The sequence below is a fragment of the Parasteatoda tepidariorum genome, chromosome 1 (genome assembly GCF_043381705.1).
Source record: "Parasteatoda tepidariorum isolate YZ-2023 chromosome 1, CAS_Ptep_4.0, whole genome shotgun sequence".
Classification (NCBI taxonomy): Eukaryota; Metazoa; Arthropoda; class Arachnida; order Araneae; family Theridiidae; genus Parasteatoda; species Parasteatoda tepidariorum.
In genome coordinates, this window is record NC_092204.1 from 98,590,783 (window position 1) to 98,617,883 (window position 27,101).

General features: G+C 29.7%; 1 protein-coding gene across 1 annotated transcript in view; it reads left to right on the forward strand.

The window, feature by feature from the left end:
- LOC107444500 (diacyl glycerol kinase 1) overlaps positions 1-27,101 on the forward strand; it is a 411,787-nt gene that overhangs the window by 192,099 nt on the left and 192,587 nt on the right. Inside the window, exon 4 of the mRNA XM_071186108.1 lies at positions 20,867-21,068. Coding sequence (XP_071042209.1) covers positions 20,984-21,068 — 85 coding nt within the window. The 5' untranslated portion in view covers positions 20,867-20,983. The remainder of the gene's footprint in view (positions 1-20,866; positions 21,069-27,101) is intronic.

Below are 27,101 nucleotides of genomic sequence, written 5' to 3' on the forward strand. Positions count from 1 at the left end.
TCAACATAAAAAACCTATTCTAAAACGATAAGGAGGAATTCAGTTGTTTAATATCGTACTAAACCAATAAGTGCCACCGCAAAGCTATTAAAGCGCAACAATTTATCAATGATGACTGTTCTTATTTCGGTTTAGTATATAGACTGCGACTACATTAGAAGTCTTGGTTGTTGTTTTCGGCAGAGGGTGTGTGATTGTTCTTTGGCGCCATCTATGGTTAAGAATTGAACTTCTGCCACACCCATACATCACACCCGTTTTATAGGGTGGACCCATTCACACATCTATTCATTCATCACAGATCGTAATTTTGCCCTGAACCCAGAGTACGATCAATGTTTTATTCTGTACCTCCTAAGGTATAACTTGTTATGGGACCATGGAGGACTTTGTGACTCGACAACTTTTCCGTGCACCAGTCACCATTTTACTACACGGGGAATTTTTGTCCGGATGGATTCGAGTTCCCATTCTCACAAGAGTGAGTCCAGCGTCCTGTCTATCAGGCTATCTCAGCCCCAAAGAAGTCTTGGTAGTTTTTCTATTACGCATAACTGAAGCTCAAAAAACGCACTGCATCAATACTATTAAAACAAACCAATATTATCGTAACAAACTAAAAACATAATCATCAAATAAATAAATAATAATTACCTTTAAAGTTATACAAAATAAATACTATACCGACTTAAAACCAACAAAACAAAAAACAAAACGAAAAGCAAAAATTAAAGGTTGCAATTTATTGCATACCGAAGTAAATATAAAAAAGGAGGGGAAAAAAACCATTTTATGTATTTTAAGGCTCGTTGAGCTTTTTTGAAACGCAGCCCAGAGTTCATTTTTAATTTTTTTTTTCTTCCATCCTCTTCTGATTTTACATACACGTTTCTCCATTTTAAATAAATGCATTTTTTCAAGAATCGTCATTTTAACGATTGCACCACTTCTATTAGTATTTATTCAAGTGTATCTAACATTTCAGTTTAAACATTTTTATTGCTTTTAAATGATTCTCCTGCTCTGCGATTGAAAGCGCATTGTTAGAGATTCGCATAAAAATATTTCACCATCAATTGTGTATTATTTATTTCAGATTTTTTATATGCTTAATGATGTCTCTATTTCTGAGAAATATCTCAAAAATTGAACATCTTTTATATACTTAAGGCGGTTAAACTGAGGAATTGAAGAAATATTTTTAGTTTCTTGATAAAAAATTATGGGTATTTTGTATACTTATGCTTTTATGAATGTTGAAGTGCTTTTCTTAAAATATGTGCTCTCCTTATAAATATGTCGTCTGAGAAATTAGCGATGATATATATATTTTTCAAAAATAATTTATATTTATTTTTGAATTTTATTGGTATTTCTTTTTAAGATTGATACCTTTAAAATTTAAAATTGTAGTTATTATATATTTCGTATTTTCTGCTCAGCTGTATTTGCCTCAGTATTTCTTATTCTTAACAACATAAAGGACCAAGCGTTCAAAATGACAAAAGTTCACAAAATTTTAAATTTTTTAAAATTACAATTTTGAAAATTTTAAAAAGAAAGCATTTGATCGTTGAAATTGGATCGTTACAATTGCGCTGTTATTTAGATATTTTTATTTGATATGCAACAAAACAATGGATTACTTTTTACACAATTTTTTCACGCAATATAATACCACTTAACTAGTTCTATCATTTGTAAAGTATGTTTTTAAATAATCCTACTAAAGTTTATTTCTTTTATTTTCCTTTGTGAACATCTAGGAACTATTATAAAAATGAAGGAAAATTGTTACATTGGCCCGTTAGCAACATGACTCTCCAAACTGATTCTTTTTTTTTACTTCTTTTTCAACAAATAAACAAATGTTTTAAGTACTAATAGAAGCGTAATTCCTGTCATTTGACAGAATTATAAATGTGTTCAACAAAATTCTTTAAACATTAAATTTAAACTTATTTGTCGGAGTAAAATACTTAAATTTGTGATAAGATTCTACTTTCTGAGAACTCTTCGAGAATTAAAATTTAATTTTCAAAATTAAATATGCTTTGACTTGCCGAAGAATTTCATTGAAACGCATTTAATCTTTGGAGTGTTTTAGCTGAATTATTCGAAAATTCTTTGCTTTAAAATTTGTTTTAGTAACTAAAAAACCGTTAATAAAAAAAGTAATGCTGCAGAAAATACCCTCTTTATTCAATCAATATTATTTTTTTTCCATCAGATATCTAAGTTCAGTCATAACAAACAAATTAAATTTAAACATATTAATGATGAAAACGAATTTTTGCTTGCCTGTTTGTGCACGGAGAAAGAAATTCTGATAAAATTATCTCACTGTATAGTAATAACATTTCTGGTATAAAAAAAATGGTTAATAAATTTCAAATATACGGTATTAAATATACGAATCCATTCATATTGTAACGGTTTACGAGATATTCTGGTTATCAAAATTAGAGTTCTTTTTACCACATATTTAGTAAAAAGTACATAACTGGAAAGTAAGCTTAGCAGAATAAATGTCTTCTATGCCATACTCTAAGGTATCACGATAATCTACCAAATTTTACTTCATTTACCAAATTTTTTTCATGTGTTCCATATTTTATTGTTAATCTTACCAAAGCTCTTTTTTGTAAAAATCACTGAGATTTTTGATGTTTCCACAGAGCCGGAAACACGGTAAATTTTGCCATATTTTTCCAGTTTTCATTAGACTTTTTTCTTACTGTGTAAACTAGAATTACGAATGGAATAACATTCTATTTATTTATATAATTTCCAAACCTCATATTAATTCGTTCATACAATCTGTTCAATTTTGAACCCTTAATATGGTAAGCTTTAACAATAATGCAATGCAAGTTGTTTTGTGAAACCTTCCTGAGGTGTTAAATTATGTTTCTTCTCAAATAAAATTTTGGTATCGAGTAATTAAGTTTAAGTTATACGATAGTGTTACTTAAATTATAAACCTGTTATATTTCTCGCTATAGACCTCATACAATCTCAGAGGGATCTGTTCAACAATGAAACATAATATCATATAATCAAGTATAAGAAATAAGATAATATGGTTAAATCTAGTACCATATTAAGATATAGTATAAAATTTGAACGATATTGTACATACATTTAGTATTATATTAGGAATGCTAAACATTTTAACGATAGTCTCTTTAAAAATTTAATATCATATTAAGAATGTATAAAATTTGTACGATATAGTTAACACTATATTAAGATTGTATAAAATTTGTTCGATTTTATAATTAAATTTAGCACCATATTAGGATTTTATAAAATTTGAACAATATTATAGTTAAGATTTTGCAATATATTAAGATTGTATAAAATTTGTGCGGTATTAGGGTTAAATTTAATATTATATGTAGACAGTACAAAATTTGTACGATATAGTTATATTAATAAATACATTAAGATTGTATGAAATTTGAGGGGTATTATAATTAAATTTGACACCATATTAGGATTGCGTAAAATTTTAACGATGATATAGTGATATTTAACATCATATTAATATTGTATAAAGCTTGTACAATTTTATGATTGAGCAATATTATAATTAAAAAGTATCAATAAAATTTGACGAACATTATGTTTAAATTTAATACTAAACTTAGATAGTACAAAATTTGTACTAGGTAGTTGCATTTAGTAACATATTAAGATTGTATAGAATTTGAACGATATTGTTGTTAAATTTCGCATCAACTTAAGATTGTATAAAATTTGATCGACATTATATATGAACAAGCTTCAAAAATATCTAACATTCCTTGGCTTGAAAATATTGCGCGTAAAATAGAACAACCTGTTTGTCAACGCAAATGCACGTTTCCCCCAAATGTAAATCAGATTTACTTTCGTTTTTTCACAAAACTCTAATAACTTTAAATTTAGCATAAAATAAAAACATATTTTAATTGCATTTTCTTTCAAGAAAAAAAATCCATATTCTCTGTCTTGTTCTATTTAATCAAAGACACTTTAAATGCACCGCTGTATTTTACACATGAGATAAAAAGATTTGCGTAAAGATGAACAGAGAGAGAGGGGGGGGGGGCTAAAAATAAAAATCATAATCTGCTTTTTTTTTTTCCTTACACCGTTCATCTTTTACTCTCTTTAGAAATCTTTCAAGTTGAGGATTTGTCAAAATGAGATTAAGATAGCTTTTCAGGATAAAAGCCTGAAAAATAGGAGCTAAAGACAAATCTTTACAGAGCCCAGTGTCTGTCAGAAAGCATTAACTTTGACATCGCAAAACAGGTTTCCTTTATTTCTCAATAAATGCGACAAGTTATGAGATTTTCGGATTTCTCTACAACGGTTGACTGCGATTTATTTTGGAGATAATTTTTCTGATGAAAATCCAATAAACTGAAATTCAAAAAATTCAACTTTGTGTTTAAAATAATTAAATTTATGTTCGATTTAAGGAGTTTTGTATGTAAATTATTATGGGTGTGAATATGTTTATTTTTTAATACGTTTAAAAACAGGGAAATGCCTTTAAATCGAATTATTTATTAAGTAAAAGTTACCCAATCTCGTTTTAATGCATTAGCAATTGAAATTATTAAGATTTAATTAAATGGTTCAAATATAGAATGATTTCTTTTCAACTTAAAATTTTAAACATTATTTTTTATGATATGATCATTTATATTACGAAAAATTAACAATAATGAGAAAGAAGCACTTTTTAGTTAGATTTAGTTACATTTAAATCTTATAAATAAAATCAGTTACATTTATAATTATTAGGAAGATAATCATTTTTTTGATTTTAATTATTAAAACACAAGTTTTACCGTCACGTCAAGTTCTCACACTAAGAAAAAAAAAGTATTGTCGAAACTACTAGAATATGGCACAATTTGCCGTGTTTCTGACTTTATGGGAGTACCATAAAGCACGGCAATTTTTACCAAAGTTCTGTGGTAATGATTTTGATATAATTAACAGATTAATATTGTCTTATAAAATGCGGTAAAATTTGATAATTTAATGATACCTTAGAGCATGGCATAAAACCCATTAACTTTTCAGTTTTGTATTTTTACCTAAATTTTTTTCTCCGTGCAGTTAAAACAAGTAAGTTGCTTACAATTTCTTCATATATTATTCACCCGGAAAGCAAACACTTCAACTTTGAAACATAACTACACCCTATAATAATATTTTGAACCTTTTATCAATGCACATTTTTACAACCTAATAAGGTGGTAAACGAAAACGTATTTTTTTAAACTAAGCTATAGTATGCTGTAGCAAATTTTTTAATGCATCATGAGTTTAACTTTTCACCATGCAAAATTTTAACGATATTTTTATTCAAATTTCTTCTAATTTCCTAACGGTATTTTAAAAATTTTCACGAATATTGCTTGAAATATGCCCAATAAATACATAACGATACATTAATGACATTATATCAAATATCTATTCGTAATAAATAATCAAAAACCTTTTTTGAAAATGCATCTATTCCTCATACCAAAGAGACTTGGCATTCATATTCTAATGTTTACTCGATTTTATGATATTTTTAAAGATAACTTCTAAAAAGTCCTTTTACCACAGTGCAAAAATAATCATTCTGACTTTTTTGTTAAATAATTTATCTTTTTTTAAGAATCCCATAATGATACTTTAATGATGAAACATTGATAATTAAGGGGCTTTTACTTACAATAAATGGGAAAGGGTTTCGAATTCTGCAATTTGTTCAATCCACTTACATAAACAAAATAAAACAGCCGTGGTACTTGAAATCTTATACTACATGACAAGAACATCTTTCAGAAGAAAAACCGTTCATAATGTCTTAATGAATAACATACTAAGGAAGTACTTTTTATTCCCTAGAGGAGGTATTTTGTGAAGAAAGTTGGTTGAATATAAACTTGCATCAAGAAATTCAATCCGGTAATGGGCTTGATTAATCTTTTACGATATAAGTTTTTGTAGTTGGCGTTCATAATCTTTCAACTGAATAAAGCAATTTTAAGCTGAAATTGAAGTAAAGTAGCTGCTTGTATGTTTGATAAAGTAAAAGTTTTGTTTATATTTCTTACGTCAAAAATTACTTTCTAAATTTATTACTATTTTTTTTTTCAATTGCTCCTCGAAACAAAAAATTTTTATGTTTAAAGTTTAATATTTAATTCTTGGGATTGAGTAATATCATTTTTGATTTAGTGCAGAAGATATTAGCTTTTAATTTTTTTTGTTATTAAAATGCAAAATTACTTATGAGTTGTTTAAATGATGTTAAAAATGTAAGAATTTTTAACTTCGTTGAGAAAAAAATTTTTCAACTAAATCATTAAAAATGAAAAATCCTAATATCAAGTAAATATTTTTTCAAAAATTGAAAACATTCTGCGAGCAAAGGCAAGTTTAACTATCCATCATTTAACCATATCTAGTCTAATTGTTTTTCAGTTTTTCTTTTTCAATGCTCGAATGATGTATATTAAAACCTATTTAAGTTGACCCCAACCAGTACAATTGCTTTAGTGATCAACCTAGACGGAAGGTCATCTTATAGATTCATAGTTATTATTGATAGTAATTTTTTTATCAGGCTGTTCTTATATACATCAAGCTATCCATACAATTCTTATGCTTCACCAATTAATGTGGCTTTTCAGTTATTAATTATATAGTGAAACATGTGTAAGTTAACCACTAACTGTGAAATTGCTTTTAGGAATCAACGGGTGATCAACTTAATGTTATTTTTATATACACTGCGTTAATCATATAGTTGTATACAGTAACAATTAAGTGTTTTTCAGTTATAAACTATTAACAATATTTCTTTCAATATCAATGCACAAATATATATATATATATGTAATAAGTTAGCTTAATACTATATTAATTTAAACTTGAAAATTTATTTTGTTATACATTTATTATGCATCATTGTTACAAAATCAATAATAGTTTTTCTATGTCATCAAGTCACAAAGCAGTTTAAGTTGACTTTTAATTCAACTTCACCATTTCCGTAATTCTAATACATAACATATTGGCATAAAAATTTGCTGAAGAAGTTTTTTTCTTCTTCCGATCAACTTACAAAGGGTTTATGATAACATTCGATAATTCCCCGAGGAGGATTTATTTCATTTGTTGAGACACGAGATAGACAGATGATCAGGTTACAGAGATTTTCTTCCTTAAACAAGTGGTCAACTATTTGAATTGTTTACGTTTTCGGTTTTGAAACATGATATTGATATTAAAAACCATTTTAACTTCCTCCGTTTTAAAACATCATATCTATATTTGTTATAATATATTTCAAGAAAATATTTTAGTGAAATCCCAATAAACTTATTTGGAATTTCGGAAAATATTGAACGCTAATGTCATACTAGTGTTGCGAACGCTAATATCGTTACGTATCGTACATTTGCTGCAATGGTGTTAAGTTGAATGTGTTCCTTATTATCTACTTGGTCTAATAATACTATGTTTAACGAGAACGGGAATATGGTTCAGTTAAGCAACTTATTGAGATCGCAATAAATTCTTAAGGGTACCCATATTATAGTTACCTGTAACAATGCACCTATATTCTGGAAGTGAAGGGAAAAGGAAAGGATCTGTTGTTGTCAAACATGTATTAAAGAAGTAAAAGGATTTTGGGAAATTGTCCAAAATATATTTTTCCCAACCATCAAGATGTCAGGAGCGTTAGTGTGCAATTAAGTTTAGCAAGAATCTGTTACGTTTACTAAGCTAATGCAACTGATGTGTGCTAAGAAACGAATCTGGTAAACATATTTAGTTACAAATTAAAAATAATAGTGTTGTAGAAAAATGAACGTTTCGCTACACAAGAAACCCGTATTTGATTTATTGTGATGTCTAGTTGCTTGTTATAGTTCTTCCAGACCTCACCAAGGACTGAGCAAATATTTAAATAACTCGTGGTAGGTTGATTGTAAATTCCTTGCGCCCCATTTAATCTTTTGGAACTTTTCGTGTGATATTTCTCTTCAACGCTCTCTATAATGGACCACTACGGTCTGCTCAACAAGAACTGATAGTGCAAGTAAACATTTAGGATTTCTACTTATCGTTATCATTACCTACATCTGCCAATTAATCGCTTAATCCGTTGATCTTTTCTTACTTACCATTGGTCATTATCCACATTGCTCGTTATAACTTAGGCGTCAATTGGTAAAATGTAATGTCAGGTGTGCTTTGTTGCCATTCGCTATTAGATCTCGATGGATAGATGATAGTATTTTTTATTTTGTGAAGCAGCAAAGTTAACTGTTTATCGCGCTTATAAACTATATGTAAATAGTTGCCTTAACTTTTTTTCTAAACCTCAGCAAATACCGGTTTTGAAGTTTCTTGGTCCACTTCTCACAATGTAACAACCAGAGCTCGTTGCGTAACAGAACCGGGTGAACCTCTTTCCTGGTTTTGAATAGGAACAAAACTTAAAGTAAATATTTGCAAAAAGAACGAAGCAGTTACGAGGTTCCTCCCATCACACGTTGTCCATGGACTTACTAGTTTATCTTGTCTTAAGAGTATTTTGCTGAAGAATGGGTGTAGCAGTTCCTTTGCCTAAAGAATATGCATAGTGGAAGAAGGCTAGATTTCATAGACATAACGTAAACTGGTTATCAATGGTTGGTATGTTACCTATGTACAAAGAAAAAATGTCATTTAAGTGAACAGCAACAAAGGCTCTTAAAACTAAATTACCTCCACCTCTCCACCGAAGGACTACTGGGAAAAGAGAAGAGAAATAAAGTTTTTTTCTTTTCATTAGTGATCGGTTAGCTGCTACATTTTTGCACTATTTATAAACAACACTGCGCTATTCATTAAGATATTAATAAATAGCACGGATTAAAACTGCTAGTACATTTTGAGAAGGAACGAAATAATAATAAAATGGCGGTAGGTGGGAAGAACTGAACTCATGCTTAGAATCGTACGACAACCGGTTCAGACTCTTAATTATCACTTCTTCTAATGCGCATATGATGCTCTGTTACATCTGAGTAAGTTGCTCTCCTTTTAAAATGTTGTGTCTGGTATTACATGGCGATACTGAGCTGTTAACCTAGCCAGTTAATTATTCGAAAAACTGAACTTCTTCTCTTGCTTTGTCCACCCTTACTCTGCGATGTCATCGATCTTATCCAAGTATTCACACCTGGTGTTACCACGGTGATGCTTTTGTGCAGGTCATTTCCAGTGTCCATACGGATGATCTTTTCTATTGTCTGCGTGACGAAGATTAACTTGTCTTCAGAGAAAAATTCAAAATTGAAAAATTAAGCAAGCATATGTTTTTGCTTGAAATCCAATTCTTATGAAGAACTTATCAACTGTGATAAAACTAATCGTGTGAAAATGACTGCAAAATCCCATTTTAGATTCCAAAAGGCTTTTAGAACAATTGCTTTCATAAAAGGAAAAATTCAAGAAACTGAAGCGGAAAGATATGATTGAGAATTGGAAAGCTTTATTTGCTTCAAAAAAATAATATGAAGGCTTTAAAAGTGCTCAAAAGTAGGCGCCCATTCTCAACACTGGGCAGGTGTAAATGAGAAAGAGATTTGAAACATAAAACGTAAAGAAGCTAACGAAAACGATTAACTCTCGGCTAAGAGCCTTGGCAGCTCAGCGGATAGAGCGCTTGCCTTCTATTGAGGTGAACCTGGTTCGAATCCCAGAGATAGCTGGTCGATACGAATTGCGCACCCGGCTCGCACTGACCACAGCTCTGATGTAAAATATCTTCAGTGGTAGACGGATCATGGGTTAGAGTCTCCTTGCCGTCTGGCTAAGAGAGAGAGGTTTTCGTGATTTTCTTCTTCCTGCAACTCAAATGCTAGTTCCGTCATAAACTCCTCCACGAAGGCAAATTTCTCTCAATACTTGATCCAAGAGTTTCCTTGTCTTCTGAATTGGGTTCAAAATGGATCAAATGGCTACGGAGTTGAACATGAGTTGTCGTAAACCTAAACTTGGGTCTGCTGTTCAACGACGGTTATAAAATAAAATAAAAAACTCTCGTCTACCACAGTTTATCTAGTTTTGCTTTACACCATTATTTATTTTCCTTTTTTTCGTTAGAAATTTTATACTTCATCTTTTAAATCTTTTTTGTTTTCCTCATTCGCATCTTGCTTCACAATGGGCACCTATTTTCGAGTGTTTAAACCATGTCAACTCTTACTACCTTTTTCAAAGTAAATGAAGTTCTCATAGTATGAAATTAAATATATTTCCCATGTTTCATTTCAATTTATCTTAGGATTTTAAAATTATATATGTATATTTCTTTTGTTTCAGAGCTTACAGATTAAATCCTTTTTAAATGTTTTATTTTTTCTACGTGTGAAATCAATGTTTAAGTGAAATACTTTTTCTTAAACCACCTTTTCTCTCGCCAAGTTATTTAAAAGTGCGGACAGATCTTAAAAGACCCCAACTTACGAAATGGTCATGGGGAAAACACGACCACAGAGAGAGAAAATCTATTCCCTTAGGGACAAGTTCGAAGAGAAACCGGATTGAAGACATTAATTTTCCCTGACAGAGAAGGGGGCGTGAATGTCTTTTCCCTTTTGCTATTGACTGGAAGATTGCTTTGAAAGCACATAAAAGCATAACTTATAGTTCTGCTAGAATGGACTTAGGTATGTCAAAGCGAGAAAATACTTAGGGATTTCTTTTCTTTTTTGTAGGGATTTTCATCTCTTGTTTGAGAAGATTTCGAAAGGGAAGTTCTTCTGTCTATTGTTAAAAGTTGTCAATAGTAAGTTATGACGTTAAGAAATTAATTATGGCTTAAGAGAAAGTAATTAGTTTTTATGTTAGAAATGTCGTGTTGGTAATTATTTCTGGCATTCATTAAAAATCCAATGATAAATTGATTGAAAATGGGAATACGATGTTTTTCTGTCATTTAAGACATTTCATAGAATTTCATTACGTTTGACAAATCTCTGGGCAATACTGAGGAACTGAAAAAAATGGTCTCATTTTGATTAAAAATTCGCTTTTATCTGGCATTTGTTTTACTAAACCATTAATTATTTTTTTTTAATTTGCTTCGATTTCTTTCCATGATCTGATAAAAAGAACGTCGTCATGTGCTGGACTATCAGTTGGATATTTTATCTCGAGTGTAACGATACTACGGGTTGCTGTATGACTTGAATAAATAAATGAGAATTCATTCTGAAATTGTGTATTTAATTATTTAAAAAATTGCTTAAATAAATTATTCCAATTATGGTTACAAGTTATAATCCAGTTATTACTTTCAAGCTCTTCTAAGCTAAAATTAAAGTCAGACAAGGTGAATAAAGCAACAAATAAAACCATAATTAATAGACATTCTAGAGTTTCGGTTATACAATGCAGAACATTTGTCAGTGTTGAAGCACAGAAGGACTGAGAGAACGAATCGCATTCTGAGTTGGGTGACTGAAGAAGGTTCTGCATTGTCGAACCGAAACTATGTTTGTTTTGTGAGTTTCTGTTTCATTGTCTACTTTTATTTTCATATGTAACATCACTGGCGGTCACAGACAAAATTCAAATATATAATTGCAATTGTTATAAAAATTTTATCGTTTAAGAAAAAAAATTGAAAAATTAAAATTTCTTCTATCTGTTAAATATTTGCTGAATAATTTATTTTTAATTTCTTAATTTGTTTTAAATAATCAAAACTAAGAACAGTAAGCTGATTAATAACATTTTTAAAAAAAATATTGGTGTTAGGACACTTTTTGATTTTTTTTTACTTATGGAGAGCCGCATGCACCCACCGTCCCCAGAGCCAATGACGCCCCATTTGTAACACAAAATATAGAGATGTCCAAGCCAGTGGCTGAACTATTTCACTTGCCTAGTATAATTAAATCAATTTCCGCAATTTTGTGATTGTGAATGGCAACCAGTTATTTATACTATTCCCATTGGATGTTATTAATTATCATTTCAGTAATAACGTATTCTTATTGGTCGCTGCTAGAAACTAATTGATTACAATGACATAATTTCGGTAGCTTGAACCAGCGAATTTGCTGCAACATTAATGATTTGTTAAATTTACTTAAACCATGTTTTATTCATGCTGATTAGTATCGTGTAATCAAATTCAAGTTGTACAATAATATATCCCAACTTAGAACTACCAATACAAATCGTCTAAAATAGACCCTTTAATGTAGCTGCAATGTGACGTTAACAATCAAGATATTAAACGTAACATCAAAAGAGTAGCAGTAAGTCAGTAACAATAGCATTCATATTTCAATAAAGATCCACAAGACAGTTTCCTGCTTTTTTAGATACTCTTTGATTTGAAATAGATTGCGATGGTTGAAAATGCTTTAACATATAATAAACATTGTTCTAAGAAAAAACCTGTCTTTTAGTGAAAAATGTTTTTCTGATGGAGAATTAAGAGCTTCCTTTTTTTTCTGCTCTGACAGTTTCCGACTCGCTTAAACTACAACTGATGGTTCAAACATCTCCAGGTGGTTCAACAATGGTGATATTAACGCTCAGTGCGATAATAATAAGGGATTGGATCCCAACGTATCCTAACTATCATTAGTTAGAAATATATTAAGTTTAATAAAAAGTGCGACACGGATGAAAAAAAATGATGAATAGTTTGTGATGAATAGTATACGAAGCCTCTATCCTATTCATTCTTCGTTTTTTTTTCCCATTTCCTATTCCATTTCTCTATTTCTAAGTTTATCAACTTATGTTAGTCAAGAGCAGGGCAACCAAACTTTATTGATGATCGACGCCCCAAAATTTTATTATTCTCTGATCGAACCCCTTCACATAAAATATGATTGAAAAAAGAAAAACTTACCTGTGTCTTAAATGAATTATTTTATTTTGACAAAATCAAATTTTTACAATAATAAATGAGAAGCGTGTGCTAGATAGGTAATTCCAGATAGCAGGCAACCTTACGACCAACGTATTACGACAACGTTTTCCATTTGAATTTGGTTTGCATTAAAACGTTGACTTGTATATTTTTTTAAAACTTAGTAGAAATATTAGTATACCAAGCTTTTTTCCTTAAAGATTTAAGAAAAGCATCTAAATTCATTGTGTTGAAAATTTAATAATCAGACCAATCTCCACTTTAAGAGTGTAAAGAAAGTTTATAAAAACACCGGCCAGGTGGCCGAGCGGTTAACGTGCCTGACTGCGAAGCTAATGGCTGCGGGTTCGAATCCCGCTTTGGGCATGGATGTTTCTCTCTGCGTGTTGTCCTCTGTTATGTGTGAATGTGGCCCACCCTATAAACGGGTGTCTGTGGCAGTGTGGCGTGGGTAATGTTGCTCGCCTCCGTGACTTAGGTTCACGGATGCCCATTGGGTAACGTCAAATGAGTAACACTTCCGGCATCTTCCGAGGTGAAGAACATATGTTCAGGACCAGCCATTTGACACAAAAAAAAAGTTTATGAAAGCCTATGCTAATAAACCTTGTTATATTGATGGTCATAAAATCTAACATAAACATTGAGAGGGCGAATTTATCCACGGTTTGAGAGCTCTTTCTACTTTTGGTGTGCAAATGATGATTTATCCTCGATATCTGAAGGTTTTCCTAGCCTTGTTTTGTAAAGGCAGATTCAATATCGATATAAAAGGATTGTTTATGGAAGCTTAATGCGAACCTCATAGCGCATAAACTAGCAACATTATTTTTTTTTCAAGCTTGCAAGGTTTATTTTCTAATAATTTAAAAGTCTTGTTGGGCTTTGGGATTGTTGCTGACAATGAAATAAACCTTACACTGCTATCTGGTATTTGTTTGACTCTAAATCTGTTAGTTTCAATCACAACTCGCTCCACGTTCAATTTATTTCTCTGTTTCGTTAACATAGAATTAACATGCTAATATAAAAGTAACATTTGATATTTTTTCGTAATATTTTTGTTCGGCCATAATTCGCTCACAGCAGCATTATTAAAAAACCTCTTTACTTCAAGATTAGCTGACAATTAATTTACTCCATCTTGAAAATGACTGTGACAAAATAACCCATACCAAAATATCCGTCTTTGACATAAATCATAAACTATGTCAAAGACGAACATCCGTCTTTGACATGAATAAAAATAAAATCATAGCTCGATTTTTAAAACCTTTTGAGATTGAATAATATTAGTATTCATTCATTGATCTCCTAGATCTGATCTACTCCTAGTTATACTATATTATTGATATGTTGAGTGAATAAATGAATTAAATTTAGAGGGTAGAAATCGAACAAAGCAGTGAATAAACGAATCATCGATGAGTGTATTAGAGAACGGGTGAATCATGGAATTAGTGAATTAACGTACTTATAGGTGAGAAAAATGTTATATTGAGGAAGTAATGAATCAAAAATAAGTGAATCATTGAGCCGCTTATTAATGAATAATGTCATTAACTTTTAAATAAATAAATTATATGGTTATAAACACAGAATATTGACGACAACACTTGCTTTTTTGAGGGAAATGAACAGTTTAAAAAAAATAATAAATTTTGCTACTGAAACTCTTTTTACTTTGATAGAAAATCAACGTTATCTTGATTTTTATCTGTAAAATTTTTATCTCTGCAGCATTTACGATCTGTTAATAACGTAAACGCTAAGATTTAATTTGTGCTTTTTTAATTAGAATAGTTTTCCTAATATACTTTTTAAAAGATATATTTTGCTCGATAATAACTCATCTCAAAAAGTAGGAAACAAAACATATTTTATTTATTTAAAGCAATATTTGACGGAGAAAAAAAATGCAGTTTTTGGCGTGAGAATTTTAACTAAAAACGTCATGAACTTGCCCTCTAGCATCATGGAGCTTATATTAAAAAGCGTATTGCCTTCCGAGGGGAAAGAATGAATTTCGCAAGGAACTTAAACGCTTTCGATTGAGAAAAAAAAAGAGTGCCAATCGATACTCCTTTTCTCATATGTAATCATCTATTTCGCCAAATCCTTCGCCTCTAGAGGCATCATGAAAATAAGTATTCGTAAGTCAATATATCAGCTTGACATATTCTGTGGTAAACAGTATTGATGTCTTAGCCTCTGGAGGTATGTTTATTTCGAGAATTTCCTATCTCATTGCTTAAGATATAGAAATAGAAACCTTATGCTCTCAAAATGTTCATTTATTCTTCTACATTTTATCGAGATTTGATATTACGTAATTTTCTTTTGAGAAAAATGTTAGTTTGTTGAAACGTGCCATAGTTAATGATATTTTTTGATTTGACGTATGATAAACTACGAAAGTAAATATGATTAAACTGATACATCAACTTGATGTATTTAGGGTTTAAAAAGATGGATTGTTTATTCCTAGTTGTAATTATATGTGGTATTAACTAGTGTGACGTTTGAGATTTAGGTTATATGATTTCGTTTTTTTTAATACTGTACAAATAGCTTTTTTTTCCACTCGCCTTGTTTGCTTCTGAAATTCGTGTGATTGTGATTTACGAGAATTAACGCGATTTCCTTAATTATCGAAGTATATATTTGCTGAAACTTCGTCTTTATCTCATCAATAATCATATTGTTTTATGCTTCCAAAACTAAACTATATTTTTTATGTAAAACATTTTAAAATATTCGAAGTAAGTGTTTATCTTAATTATTGAGCTATCACTATTTGTTGCCAAAAAAACACGTGATTCAAGCTTAATTTGTGATGAACTTATATGCTTAAGTTTTACGTTTTTTTTCGACTGTAAAATTATGACTTTTAAATCCTAGAAGCTAATTATACACTGTAAAAAAAAGTATGGTCAAAACTACCAGAATATGGTAGCATTTACTGAGTTTCTGGCTTTCTGAGAAAAATATCGGTAACTTTTACTGAAAGGGTTTAGTAATGATTTTGGTAAAATTAAAGATAAATTAAGGTTTTATAATATGTGATAAAATACGGTAAACATGAAAAGTTTGATTATTTTATCATGACATAAAAAGCATTTATTTGGTTAAGTTTGTTTTTGATTTTGGTATTTTTTTTACTAAACTTCTGATAATATGAACATTAATTTTGAAAACAAAAATTGCCAGTAAAACGTTACCACATGAACGGAAAAATTACCAAATGAATGGTTTAAGTACCGTTTATTTCGTTTTTATAAATCAGGATTACGTCAGGTTTTTTGTTTTTAACCAGAAATGCCATTATCATACAGTACGATAATTTTACGAAAGTTGTTTTTTCTCAGTGTAGCATTAATTTGTTGTAGCTTTTTAAGCATATATTCGTTTATGTCGTGTTTGTATAAGAAAAATTCTATATGATTCCATAACGTTGCAATATTGCAGATCTTTTCATTTGTCGTTTAACTATATCCAATTTTTTTAAAGTTATTTGTTTACTTCATAAGTTAATGTCTATTTCTTTCCAATTCCGCATAAAATTCCCAGAGCTTACTCGTGCTGAATTTATTGAATTATAGATTTCAGGTTTCTTGTTTATTTCAACCAACACATTTTTGAAGGCATTGCTTATTTATTTTCTAAACAGTTTTACTTAAGTTTATTGATCACAGTTATGAATGTTTCTGAATACCTGAAAATTCTCATCATATCTTATCAGTATAATAACTCTTTAAAACAAATTTCCGTTTAATTTTACAAATTTATATATTGATAATTGATTCATTCGACTTATGAAATTAATCTATTAATAATTGATTAAGTTATAACTACACATTGATTCATTCCATTACTAAAACCTAATTTCCATTATTAATTCCTGATTCTAAAGTTTTGAAAACTAAATCAGCAAGCAGAATCTGAAAAGAAATATAAATGAAATATATAATAATTCAAATATATAATAATTCAAAATGCAAACATACAAATTAAAATGATATAATTTATCATACAGACGTAGGTATGTATGATAAATTGTATCTAATTTAGCATAATTTAACATAATTTAGAGGTTGAAAATAAATGTAATTTAGTGAATGGTATTTGTATTTTAAGAACATATAAATTTTTCATTATGTGATTTAAATAATCGTCATCGTATTCTTTACTATATTATTTTTTCTGGCAAATGTATTGTATTGCAAGAATTGTAATCAATATTTTTTGTTACTCTAATAATTCTTTAAAAAAATATTCTTTACAGTTAACTTCACGGTTAATTAAATGGGACTGCTGTTGATTCATTTACCGTGGTTTTTTAGAATGAAAATTATAACAGAGAAGCGATTACATCAAATTATACTTTTGTATGAAAATCAACTATTTATTAAGCATTAAAAGTGTAATCAAAACAACAAAAAGTACCCGCTATGTGTAGATGAATATGCACCACCACATTTTGTGGCTTGGCATACAAAGGTTAATCAAGACAAAAGGAAAAAAAACTGTGATAGCTCACAGGTTACCCATTGGCAAAATGGTTGTTGTCTAATTTTGTTGTTAGGAGATTTTGTCATTTGTTTTGAAAACCACAATCTATCACAACAATGGCATTGGTGTATTGGAACATCTTCAATTTCCTTAAAAATGAGTTTCTCAAGGACGATATAGTATGGATCTCGGGCATCATCACTTAAATCTTCGCTTTGTTGCATCTTGCGACGTTTACGCCTCAATTCATTTTCAAATCCAGGTAGTCTTGTGAAGAACGGGCTTCACGCATGCGTTTGCGATTCGAGTTTTTCCGTTTATCCGTTTGCTTTCATGTTTTTGGTCCTCCGCACCTGTACCTTGGGCAGGGCCCGACTTAGCCTAATTGGGGCCCATGGCAAAAAAATTCTTTGGGGCCCCCTCTGCTTCATTACTCACAGTAGTGAAGATTTGAATTTTATGTAGGTATCTAAATTTTTCACCTCATTATACATAGATAACTAGAAAATGTACTGGAACCTAAAATAGTTATAAAGTCCCCCCTATCCTCCAATGATCGAACGAAATATCGTTCTGTCCATTTTATTGTTTTTCTGACAATTCTATGTCCATCGTGCCAAATGTTCGCAAATACGAAGGCTCCATCAAGCCAATCAGAAGCTTGTATTCTTGTAAACATATCGTATATTGCTAGATGTAAAAATACAGGCTTTTGATTGGCCAAATTTGTCCATCGTAATTGCAAAAATTTAGTTGAATTCAGCACTAGAAAGCCATGGATTTTCGAAATACAGATTTTTTGTGTTCGCACGATAGAGTAATGAAGAGGCTAAAATAAAACTGACGGATTTTACACTGTACTGATATTTTGTCTAAAAAAAGTTCTTTAATGAAATAAACCTAAAATAAACTTTCAATTCGATTTTGGGGCCCCCTCTGATGTGGAGCCGGGGCAACTGCCCCGTATGCCCCTGCTTTTGTCAGGCTCTGAACTTGGGCAGTATCATTCAAGTCTGTGAGATGACGCTTCTTGTGACGTCGTTTACGATTCCATTCATTTTCATGATCCCCTTTGTTTTATGAAGAACGGGCTTTACGGTTGCGTTTATGAACAGAATCCCTTCGTTTTCCCGTTTGTGTATAACGCTATCCAGTCTACGTTCGTTATCTTTAGCTTTTTCAGCCTCGGTTAGTTTAGGCCCTGGCATCGTCTTTTTTCTTCTTGCTTCAATTTTAACCTTTGGGACCGTGTCGATCAACTTGGGACTCTCATTATTTGAGATATTCACCTAAATTAATATTGAAAACGATCCAGTTTGAGCTGTAGGTTAGAATTTCTGATTTTTAATTAGAAAAAAAAAATATCGTTCAAATGATGAAATTCTCTTTTATTCACAACTCAAGAAATATTTATGGGATTTCTCTAGTCCCATATCTCAAAAATAAACTCACCAACTTAGTGCATAACAAAATTTAAAATCAAAAACAGAATTCTAAAAAAATTATCAAACACCAGCGGTCACCATAGTAACGCATGCAATGACGACGCATGCGCACTGTTTACTATTACTCTTGAACACAGTTAAAAAGTGTTATGACGTACAAATAAGGTGCGCACGCCATCAAACCCAAAACAACACCCATTTTGCTAATGGGTGGAAATGAACTTCTACTTTTGGATATTAGTATATACTAATGAATCAGAAATAAAACAGCATAAATTTCATTTGCTAATAGCACATAAGTTATTAATTAGTCAGTTTATTAGTATATAGTGATATCAAATACATACTTGATTAAAAATAATCCAAAATACAATTAATTTTTTTTTAACATTCACTAATTAAAATTTTACCCTATATTTATAAGGGTAAAATTACTTTTGATATACTTCTTAATTTTTGATATACCCTTAAGGGTTTATAAATATTTTTTAAATGTTAAAAAGGAAATTGAAGTATTTTACTTATTGATTTTCTGAAGTATATGGGGATTCATCTTACTGCCATAAAGTTGATGAATATGAAGTGTTTCCGATTTTGATTATATCCAGGAGGAAATAATTTATGGAAATATTTTTTATTAAGTCCCAATTTTTGAAATTTTAAAAAAAAAACTACGATTGCTCAAAACAGGTATCTAGCCATACGTTGCATCAGTAATGAAAATGACCTACAATGGGAAATACGTGTAAACAATAGGCAAATATATTATCCCAAAGCTTACATAATTTGAAAGTTTAATCATTCACATTCTTCTCAATTTAGTCAACTACTTTTTTTTAGCGTAATAATTTTATTGCATCAGTAATTTTCCCGTGCTTTGAAATATAATACTTTCCTTTCCAAATTTAGGAAAAAAATATGTCTTTACAGATGCACTACGCAAATATGCTTTAATTTTACCATTACCAGAGTTTCTTCTAAACGTGAAAGTAATAATAATTAGCGATTACAATTCTAAATTGTGATTATAAATAATCATATTTTGCCAAATCACAATAATAATCATTATAAAAAAATATTGAATTATGATTGCAAATTATGATTAATCTAATGTAAATGGGATTCACGATTGTTAATTTTGATTGTGTGTTATCAAAATTATTGATTATGTGTTCTGATTTGATTATATGTAATCAAAATGGCAAATATTTATTGATTGCGTATATAAATATTTGATTATCGATGTGTTGATTACGTGTAATGGCTTAATTAAGTGTATTTTGATTAAGTGTAATCTAAATTGTTCATTATGTGTTATGATTTGATTATGTGTAATCAAAATTGTAAATAATTATTGGTTTAATGATTTGCTTGCGTTTGTGTTAATTGCGTCTAATGATTAGATTACGTGTGTTTTGATTACGTGTAATCAAACTTGTTTTATTTACATTTTAAAATTTCATGATGTTTAATCAAAATTGCAAATAATTGTTGATTACGTGTAATGATTTTGTTACGTTTTTGTTGATTAGTGTAATGATTTAAGTGCGTGCGATCAAAATTGTTGATGACGCGTGTGCATAATCAAAATTGCAGATAATTGATTATGTGCAATGATTTGATTACGTGCGTGTTAATTACGTGTGTTTTGATTAAGGTGTAATCAAAACGTCAAATAATTGGTCATATAATATAATAAATAAATAGTTAATATTTGCTAATAACAATAGATATTGCAAATAATTTTACTCGATTGCATTTTTCTTAACTCTATCTCTGACAGATATCGTAAATTAAAATATGGCATAGTTAATAAATCTGCAAATAATAAAAGTAATTATAAATCTAATGAAACTCATTCATTCGTAAACTTTATTTAATTTTTAAGTTGTGTCAAAAACTGCTCCTGAAAATCTTAATCGAAATCCGCATCAAATGTTTAATTTTTATCTTCCAGGAAATGAGAATTATCCAGTTCTTTGAAAGCATCCACAAATCTTTGGTTCGGAGATGCTCGGCGTTTTCATCCGTCCGTTTCGGGTGAAACACAAGTGTGGGTGACACTTCAAGGAAAATGCCGAGTCAAGCCCCACCTACGAGTCTGAAGTGGGAAAAACTCTCACCAGCAGAGTTTCAGCAGTTACAAGATTACATTCAATGTAAGTATACTTCTAGCTCTCTTTGATCATCACAACCAAAAACATTAGATTTTAATATATTAACCACTACAATTAGGACTTAAAACGATATTAATGAAATGAATTGAACTGATGATTTGAAGAAAAGAAAATGAAATGCACAGTCGCTTCATATTGTTTTTTGAAGTTTCTGTTATCGCGTGAAGTAACGCTATTTTTTAAATTATATGCTAATTTCTTAACTGCCGTGAGGGTGCAACAGTTGATCGCGACTATTAGGTCAAGTTTAGCGTGTCCTTAGCTCTCACTAATTCTGAAAATGAAGAAAAGGCAGTGTTATGAGAATAAAAAGAGTTCCTGATTTTTTTTAGCTATTTGAAGAGTTATGCTAGGGCTGCATTACCTGGATTCGTAAGAATTTGCGAAAATTAAGAGAATTATTCAGTGTTTTTGCTAATTTTTTCGTAGGTGGAGAAATCTTGTCTATATTTTATTATAAAAGTTGACTGGAAAGAAATATTCTGGCACTGTATCGTATAGACATTTCGGGTAAGAAAATGTAATTCTGGTAATAAAAATAGTACATACGGTATTTAAACTATTCATACAATAACGAATTATAGGAAATTATGGTTTACACATTGTATAAAAAAACATTATATATAATTACGTATTTATATATAAAAAAATACGAAACTATGAAGTAAATTTAACCGAATAAATAGTTTATATGTCATACTCGAAGGTAAGGTATCACGATAGTAATTATCAGATTTTACCAAGTTTTAATACACATTAAAAAATGTTTTATTGTTTATTTAAATTTACCGAGCTTTTTAGTGTTCCCGTAGCTAAACACATGTTGCTATATTCTGCTACTTTCGATTATACTTTGTTTCTCTGTGTCCGTAAATCAAACTACGTTAGTTCTAAATTTTTTCAGTGGTAAACATTGTGATATCTTTATGGTTATAACTTTTTAATGTTAATTAAACTAGTAGATTTTTTTTCAATAGGCATTTAAATTACGTCTGTTTGTCGACGTCTGCTCTTAATCTTTTCCTGGACTCTCTAAATGGCGAATTGTTGTTCATGTTGTTTTCCTGTTGTTATGGGTGGAATGTTTGTATGTCCATCAATAGGACGCTATACCACGAGAGAAACTTTTCAATAGCAAATTCTGATGAATTTGAAACTTCATGGATTACTCTACGTTTACCTGAGCTCACTTCTTCTATATGTTGCATTTCAAATTACTTATGTAGGTTAAGGAGAATTTTCAAAGAATTTTTCTCCGCTGTATAGCGTCCCTTTAAAAAGCGAAACACGAAAATAGGAGTAATTATTCAAATAATCAAGTTTTGTTTTCATAAATAGGAATGAGAAATAGTTAGCAACAGTTTTTGCATCTCCTCTTTATGCTGTCAAGCTAAATAAAACAACAATAAACAATTGCCTTTCGAAGACTTTTTTGACTTCAATTTTTTTTAATCTTCCCTAGTTTAATAGATAATTTATAGTTTCTATAAATTTTAACAGAATTTTTCAGCTTTTGTTTTTTTTTCCTTGAATTTTCTTCAACTCAATAAAACCGTTATTAATACATTAAGATTTTCTTAATTTTTTATTTACTTCCATTTATGTTTCCTTTAATTCAATAAAAACTATTTATGCTTCTTAACAATTTTTAAACGGAATTTTTCAGTTTTTATTTTTTTTTCAACTTGCTTGTCATGAGTATGGCGAATCGAATCTAAAATTTCCAAAATAGTATCAGACTCCATGTAAGAAAATAGAATTATAAAATTGCCAAAAGTCTAACAATTACTTAATAAATTGCACTATTAATAAAAATGTTCGTTACAAATTGATTGAAATGTACATGTTTTTGAATATAGCCTTGATTTGAATCAAATATATTCTCAATATCAGTAAGGTTAGAAAAAAAATCCAAATAATCTATCAGCAATCGGAAGTAACGCGCTACAAGTACAGTATATCGTGTATCTAATCTGAGTACTAAAAAAGGAGTTCCACTACATCAAAACAGAGGACAGTTCCTGGTATAGAGAAACACCCTGAAATGTTTTTTACACTATTTGGTGTAAAATAGCCACCACCATGTTTGTCATTCAGTAACACTAAAATTTATAATTATATAGTATGATGTGATACGCATAAGAATCAGTAGAGATGCTTTTACCTCAATTTGAAGCAAGGATCATAGATTTAGGATGCAAGCATACAATATTTCTTAGAATAAAATCAGTTTGTTAATCAAACATATACACACCACAGACGCAATATTATTATGAATTTGAACAAAACCATAAAAAATAGAAATTAAATATTATAAAATTACTTTATACAATATGCAGATTTATGTAGGTCTTATGAGAACATAAATATTTTTATTATAAAATTAAAAGCATACATGCATTTTATAACAGTTTATATGAGTAGTTTGTCAAATTTATTCGGCAAGAAGAATGAAATTATTCGGAAAATAATTGACATAATCGATATTCTTAATCAGAAAATAGGTTTGAAGCTTATTTGTCATTAAATAAGCTATGACCAGCTTGCCTTTTCAATCCGACAAGAATAAATCAAATTTCACCAGTAAACATGTAAGCAAACCGCCATCTCGTCACTTTCTTGAAATTTCACAATTATTCGCTGCCTTTAAACTTCCAATAATGGTCCAAAAGCCTTAGTTATACGCTTAATGCTTGCTACAATCATTTCACAAAAGAATTTTGTTAAATAGTTTAAATATACAATAATGATTCGCCAAATTTAGCTCCAAGAAACACAACTTTCTTCGCCAACGAGCTGCAGATGGGTATAAACTTTATAAATCAATGGTATTAAGATTTAACTGCACTTTTTGAAGAGTGGAATAGCGTTCGATTCAGTATTCATTTAAAGTAAAGTAGTCATTCACACAATTTTTAGAGTTTTTCAACACTAAATTTGGATAGGTACTGCACCACAGTTTTTACAGTGTAGCGAAACTTCAGTAGTGGCTAGTTCTTTCGTAGTCTTTAGTGCTGTATGCTATATTTTAAAGGAGTATAGCTAGTAGGGTTATGTAAAAAACAGTAGTTTGTAGCGATTCCTGATAACTATTTTCAACGGTATATACGTCATAAAACATATTTTCTCTCAAATTTTGATGTCCTTCATTTTTTAGAGGAAATAAAAAAAAGCATTAAACGCTTAACAAAATCGCAAGTATTTGAAAATTCCATAGCTTTCTTAAAATAAATATACGCTACCGTAACAGGTGTAAGAAATTGGAACAAATCTTTAAAAAAAAATTTTGTTCAGAATAACAAACTGGTTCGTGCAAACATGAATTAATATTTCTTAACGTTTCATCATGTTTAAATAAGTTGATTTAATATTCAAAACAATTTTGAACATGGGTGTAAATTAAGTTCTCCAGCAACATGAAACTCAGAAAAGTAGTGAAGTGATGATCACGGTTCAAAAAAAGTTAGAAAATCACTTTTTCGTTTTTTTTTAAAGTAGTTAACTACAAAAAGTATAGTTTTTCTTAACCACTACTATAAAATTCTTTCTCCAATGAACCCAAAAAAAAGTAAAATACAGATGTGAAATTCTATAGTGACCTTAGTTTCTTCTCAAAGAGCACCTAATTAGTTGAATAAAACTAAAATCACTCTCTTCAAAAGTAACATACCTTATGAATAAAAAGGGAGGATTTATGGAGAATTTATGTGCAGAAGGAGAGCCTTTTTCGTCTTTAATGAGGGCATTAAAATCTTTATTAATGTTTTTCTTTTGCCAGAACAGCTTATTAAATTTTAATTAATGCATAAAAATGAGTTTTTGAACCCGTTGCACATTAAGTGAATATAATAAAAATATATTATTACTGAATCTTAAAAAAAGAGTGATTATCGAAAATTATTATAATCATGGATTGTAATTTTAATCTGAGAGAAACATTTTCAATTAAAAATTATAAATATATGTATTTTTCAAAATAAAAAAAAAACATGTCACTAAAGTTTTTTTGTCCATTATGTACTGGTCGTATTGTATCAAACTCGAATCACACTTTTTTTTCCTTGCCTAGTTTTTTTCAGTCCTAATTACTATATTCTTTAACCAGACAAGACTCAGAACAAAAAGAGTGTCTCTTTTTTATTACTTTTTTTTAAAGTTTTAAGTCAACTTGTTAGTCTTGTCAAAGCCATGTACACTGTTTGTGTAAAGAGACAAAAGAATTCTTGTACTAAAATAATTTTTCTTCTTTTATTGTTGTTGAAAACTGAAAGTGAAAAAGTGTGTGTGTTTTTTTTTGTTACATATAAGAAGTATTATATGCAAATTGACCCAATAATTTTCTTTCCGCACTTTTTTTTTGGGGGGGGGGGATATTGTATCCATTTCCCAACTACTTTAAAAAAATTCGAATCACAATACAAATATCATTTGATCTATTTCTTTTTACTTTTATATATGTAGGATAAGTTTTCCTAAAATATTAGATGTTGTGCAGTTTTTCACAAGATTTAAATCTTTGAATATGTTGGTAAATAAATTTACAAGATTGCAATTAAAGATTATATATTACACATTATTTCCCATAATTTAAAGCATATTGTTGATAAGATTCACTAAGATTTAGATGACGTGTTGAATACGATTTACCAAGATTTGAACTATTTGTTGATTAATATTTAGCAAGATTAGACGTATGTTAGATAAGATTTTTCGAGATTTTGGTTATATGACGGAAAGCACTGTACAATACGCTAGTAAAGTTTTTTCCTCCACCTTACTTACTCAGACTTATAATTTTTTTTTTTAAATTAAAAGCATTTTCTACTTATTTTCTTTTCAAGTCTCATGAAAATTATCTTTTTCAACTTTATTTTATATTATATAACATTCACACTATTCTTGACTTCATGAAAATAAAGAGACGTTGTTGAGAATACTTTCTTGAGAATTCAATTGTATACCTGCAAATGACTTAGTATGGGTATCTCAATCCTGATTGGTTGTTGAAACGTAACATTTCTGTACGTTATCAACTTCTCTCTCCTTTTTATTTCGAGCAAGCCAAGACCGTCAAGTATCAATTCTCTCAAGTGATACATTCTATAATCCTTCACAAAGATTCTTTCTCAAAGATTTCAATTCTTTCACTTTATATTTACGCATAGACTTAACACAAAAACAGACACGAAGCCATGTTTAACATAAACAAACTAATTATGCATCGAAGTTGCCAGATACCCGAAATAAAAATATATCACGGTTACGATAAAATACATAAACAACTAATAAATCTAAATTAAGTAAAAAAAGTAGACAAGAAAGAATTATGTTTCAACTCATTCGATATTCTATATGATTCTGTATTTAATTAACTTAACGTTAATTAACATTCTAACTTATGTCGATAAACTTAGCTCAACTTTTATAACCCATTTTGCAGATAAAGCTGGCGCTGACGTCTTAAGTCACCTGTGGGTATGGGGGGTCTTCTTCTTCTTGAAGTACCCAATTGTAAAGGATTTAAATATTAAAATTCCCATATCTGGGAAATATTTTTTTCTACTTTTTAAGAAAAAATGAGAAAATGACTTCTCGCACAAATATTTTATATCCTTTACGGGTTGGAAACGCTTCAGACTGTTTAAACTATTCAATCATGCTTAAAAAGAAAGTAAACTCTTTATAAAAATAATTAATGCTTAAATCCAAATAAATATTTTTAAATCCAACCCATTAAGAAATGCTTCCATGCATAAAGCATTAGGTAGGGTAAATGTGTTTTACTGTTTGAAAAGATAATAAATATCCTGGGAAAATTTAAATTCAATAACTAGATTTTGGAGTGGCTCGCTTATTGAATATGCAAATGAGCTAATTACAAACATAATTTAGATGAAGCATGATCGTGCTATTATTCTTATACGTTATTGACCTTTGATGAAACCTGAAATTGTATAACACACAGTTGACAATATTATAAGCAAATTGCTTTGATCAATACTTAGTTAAACATTT